The sequence below is a fragment of the Equus quagga genome, unplaced genomic scaffold, assembly GCF_021613505.1.
Source record: "Equus quagga isolate Etosha38 unplaced genomic scaffold, UCLA_HA_Equagga_1.0 1134_RagTag, whole genome shotgun sequence".
Lineage (NCBI taxonomy): Eukaryota > Metazoa > Chordata > Mammalia > Perissodactyla > Equidae > Equus > Equus quagga.
In genome coordinates, this window is record NW_025795672.1 from 1 (window position 1) to 4,771 (window position 4,771).

A 4,771-nucleotide genomic window follows, 5' to 3' on the forward strand; every position below is an offset into this window, starting at 1 on the left:
CACAAATCCTATCATTTTCTTTCTGGATGCCATTTTTAAGCTTTTCTGTATCAAAATGAGTATTCAACCACTCTTCCAAAAACTGGGTCATTTCTTTCCTATTACTCAGTACTTGTTGAAATTCCATCTTTACGCTGTGGAAGTCACATTCCGAAAAATCTTTGAGAATTTCCTGTGTGAAAAATAAGCATTGAATCTCCTGAATCTTAGGAAAGTTTTTATCTAAATATCAGACAAATATCATAAAAAGGGGAAAATAACCTTACTGAACTTTCACTTCTAATATTTTGAAGTAAACATAATCCTAATTTATCCTCATTATATTAGAAATATAATTCTAATTTAAATAATAAAATTTTGGCAGTATAGGCTATGTAACAGAGGCACATCTACAAATTCTGCCTTTTGGCATTTTTAAAACCTGTTCGAAACAATGAATCTGTGACAGTGTCTGAAGTGCTTCTGGATGCAGCTTTTCTGTGCATACAGCAGGCCTTGCATGCATACTGGCAACTGCAGGGGCCTCACACTGCTGGGTGAGAGCAGGACACTCCATGTGGGGTTGCTACAATACAAATGTCTGTGACTCCCAGTCACAGATCTAGGAAGTTTTAGAAGGCATTTGGAAACTTATTCTGGCCTTCCAAGAAATCCTACTTGCTGATATTAAGTCTACTTTTCTATATCTGTGTAGTTCTGAAAGGAGGCTAGTCTATGACTTGGCACTCTTTACATCTGGCCAGCTGTCATTCTGCAACCTATTTCTTTCTCCCCAAAGCCCCAGTAGTACATAGTTGTATATCCTAGTTCTAGGTCCTTCTGGTTCTTCTCTGTGGGACACTGCCACAGCATGGCCTGACGAGCAGTGCCAGGTCCACGCCTAGGATCTGAATCAGCGAACCCCAGGCTGCCAAAGCAGAGCACAGGAACCCACTTGCTACGCCACCAGGCTGGCCCCTCTGCAAGCTGTTTTTAATTTCATAAATGAAAATGACTCTAAGCACATGAAGAGGTACCTTTCTATTTGATAAAAAGACAAAATCTAATTAAATCCATTTTAAATAAATCATACCTCAATATGTAGATCCATTTTCTGGCTCAACTGGAGGTCCCCTAATTCTCTGGATGGTACATCATCATCTTGTTGAAGATGCTGCATTTTACTTAGCAGTTCATTTTGCTTTTCCACTTCATCAATAAAAACCATTTCAAGTTTACTGATGGATTCATGTTGTTCTTCCTTTATCTTTGTAACATGGCTTAACACATACTTGCAGGAAAACATGAAACAAATTGGGAAATGAAACTTTTATCACGTTTAGAGGAAGTTCTAAACTCTCAAGACTAAGAGGTGGGGCGGCTTGTCTTGTTTGTCTCTATCCTCTGAGGAGTGAGGAAGAAGGGAAGAACCTCTCTCTATTCCCAAGTTTCTACTCTCAGCGTCTTCGGAGAGTGACTTCCAGACCTCTAGTTTCTTATTTCTGACTTCCTTCTGGAGCTACCTCAGGGATGTCCTACAGTTACCTCAGATTCAATATGTTTACAATGTAACATGATGCCTTTCCCTATAAACCCACCTTTTTTCTATTGCCTCCTTTTGGTTAATTATATCACGCAGTTTTCCCAGCGAGATTCATTTCAACATCCTCTCCTGCCTATGTCAGCTGGGTGGCCAACGTGAGTGTGCCCTGCCTCAGGACTTACCTGTCAAGTGTGGCTTAAAGGGGAAAAGAATTTGAATGCCCTGGTTCTATGGACCTCATGAATAAGTTCTGGATATCTGATTGTTAGGCTTTTGAAGACTATTAGAGCCTGAGGGGCAATCTACCTAGGTAGGGAAGATACCACTTCCTACTTCCTCAACTTCCACCATTCCTTAACAATTTACAATCTGGCCTCTTTCCTAACCACTCAACTAAAACTGCTCTGACAAAGGTCACCAGTAAGCTCTATTGTCAACAATTGAGGGGATCTCTTCATTCATGTTCTGGCTGTCTGAAGCATCTGCCACTCTTGACCACTTCATCTTTGACACAGTCTCCTCCACTGACTTGACCAATGGCACTTTTGCTCAGTTCTCTCTTATCTCTCTGACTTTTCCAACCTCAAACTCATGTGTTGCTCTCTTTTCTGCTACTGCCTCTTGAGAACTGATCTTTTCCAGAGTTCTCTTTTATCTTCACTCTATTATGCTTCTGGGTGGCCTCATTCACACCTGTTCTACTATCTATCACCAAATGCTGATGGATCCCACATCTTTATCTGTGGTCCTGATTTTTTCTCCTGACAAACCTCAGATTCACAACTAAAAGCCTACTTGGTTTCTCTTCCTGGATGTTCCATTATAGGTATTTCTATCTCAAAACATCTCAAATTAAACACCAGATCTCTCCTCCTGCCTCAGCTGCCTTCTCCCTTTCGTTTTTTCTTTCTATCAGTTAATGGCACCACTATCCACAAACCCGGCTAAGCCCAAATCCTGGGGCTCAGTCTGAACTTCCCTCCCCTCCCTCCACTGTCAAGCACATGGACCTACTATTGTAAACTGCCAAATATTTCTTTAACTTCTTTCATCCTTTCCATCCCTATGAATCCTTCCCCCATAGTACTGTCACCCATCACATCTCATCAGGACAATTGTAACTGCCTCTTGTCTCTTCTCTCTGCCACCAGGCTTATCATCCCCTGCAGACTCATTTCTTCTTTGTCTGTAGTGAAGTCTCTACAATGGCAACCCGATCACATTACTGCCACCACTTAAAATAACTGTCCAGTGACCCCTCCTCATCTCTAAAATGAACTGTAAGCTTTACTGCTTGAGCCCAGCTTCCAGTCCAGTCTTGTCTTCAACTTGTTCTCCAGGACATTGTCCACTACTGCACTTCTCACCTGTTCAAATGTCTGCCTCACCCACTGGACTAGGAGAGATTTAGCGGTTGCTCATCTCTGTCTCCCCAGCACCCTGACACATTGTTAAGGCCAAAGGCAGAGCTCAGGTTTTGTTGAATGAGCAGGTCCTAGATGCACTGAGGATCCTGCACATGCTATTCTCAGACCCATGCCATCTTTAATTCAGTAGCAAATGTACTAATGAGCAAATACACCAACTCCCAAAGCAGGACTTAAATATACTGGTTTGTAACTGAAATTAATGGCAATATTTACAAAGATATTACTAAAACAGGTGGTACCTTGAGTTTCTTCATGACTCTGTGGAACTCCAGGGAACATCTCTGGTTGGCAGTGAGAAGTTTCTGAATCTGTCTGGTTTGTGGATGTGGAAGTGAGAGGTTTGCGTTTACTCTAATTGAAAGCTCTCTTTGGGTTTCAATTTCCCTCTCCAAGTCAAGACAGAGTCCATTTAAGCACTCATAATGACTATCCATCTCTGTGTATCTCTTCAGAAGCTCCTAAAGGCAGTGAGAATTCATTCAATTTAATAATTCATTCTACTTTAACAATAAGTAGTCCTAGCTCTGGAATTGTAACAAAATTTATGCTTTAACGCTTTCTATAGGGCAGAAATAAATTGAGACTTTTGTGTATAAAAAACAAAAAGAAAATGTTATTGTCGATTTTGGATTATAGAAATAATTATAATCATTGTGGAAATTTAAGAAGTTTAAACTGTAGGGGAGGAAGATATTTCCTCTACACGCTCTAGGTCCTTCTGGCTGGACAGCGAATTAAATTCACATGAGACAGAATAACAGGAGAAAATTAAACAAAGCTTTATAACATGTATACATGGGAGAGACCCAGGAAAACTGAGCAACTCACCAAAATGGCGGAAGCTCTCACCTTAAATATCATCTTCAGCTAAAGACAAAGGAGGATGTTGTGGGTAGGGGGAGTCAGTATGGGAGGTTACCAGACAAGTACAGTAAACAAGAGTAAGGTTATTATGCAGATTTAAGTCCTTGCCTTCCGCATTGATAAGAGTTTCTAGAGGTAAGGTCATCCCCCTTCTTCCTGGTACAGAGAGGGAGACATCTTTACAGATGGAGATTTCCCTTACAAATGTAAATGTCTCTTACAAAGGGTAACTTCTACTTTTCAGGGTTTCTCTCATGTCTGCAGTTTTTGAAAGTAACCAGCCCAAAATAATCTTCATGCCAAAGAGATATATCTTGGGGTGGCCAATTCTAATCCTCTATAAAACAGCTATAACAAAGAAAACCAGAAACAACCATTGTTATCATTTTGATACATTTTCTTTTAGTCTTCTAAACATCCATGATTTGAATGAACATTTACAAAGTTGGAAGAGAAATTTGCATGAATTCAATCTAGTATGTATTGTAGCTCAAGGCTGAATGCTAGCTTCTGTTGACAATAGGTGGTGTGAGTGAGCAGATAAAACTGATGAGGATCAAGGATGCCTCAGGGAGAAAAGCCCAAGGCTTCCTGGCCTACATACCAATCTATATCATCCTCACAGAAGCACGGGACATCCTGACCTCATTCAATCTGATTCTTACCCAAAGTTATAAGACCACCTGATAACCAGACTCCACCTGCACTGATACTTTTTTTACCTAATTTTTCCTTTGTCTTGTAAAGAAGCAACTCACATACTTATGCCTTATAAATTTAGCCCTACCCTCAACCCATGTTTGCAGCTCTTCACTGCCCATAGGTCCTGTCCCCATGCTACTCCATGCTACTTCCTGAATAAAAGAGCACTACTGCCAGACCTTGAGAGTCCAAGAAATGTTTCTTTTGACTCCTCAGCTCACTGAGCCAGCATCAAAACGAGTGACAACAAATC

General features: G+C 40.7%; 1 protein-coding gene across 1 annotated transcript; it reads right to left on the minus strand.

The window, feature by feature from the left end:
* Positions 1–30: 30 nt before the first annotated feature.
* LOC124232770 (centromere-associated protein E-like) lies at positions 31–3,404 on the minus strand (the record flags this gene model as incomplete). Its single annotated transcript, XM_046649685.1, has 3 exons — positions 3,192–3,404; positions 1,073–1,270; positions 31–172 (listed from the first exon to the last, which is right to left on the minus strand). Coding segments are annotated over exons 1-3 (535 nt in total), but the record flags the coding sequence as incomplete, so codon positions are not given.
* Positions 3,405–4,771: the final 1,367 nt, after the last annotated feature.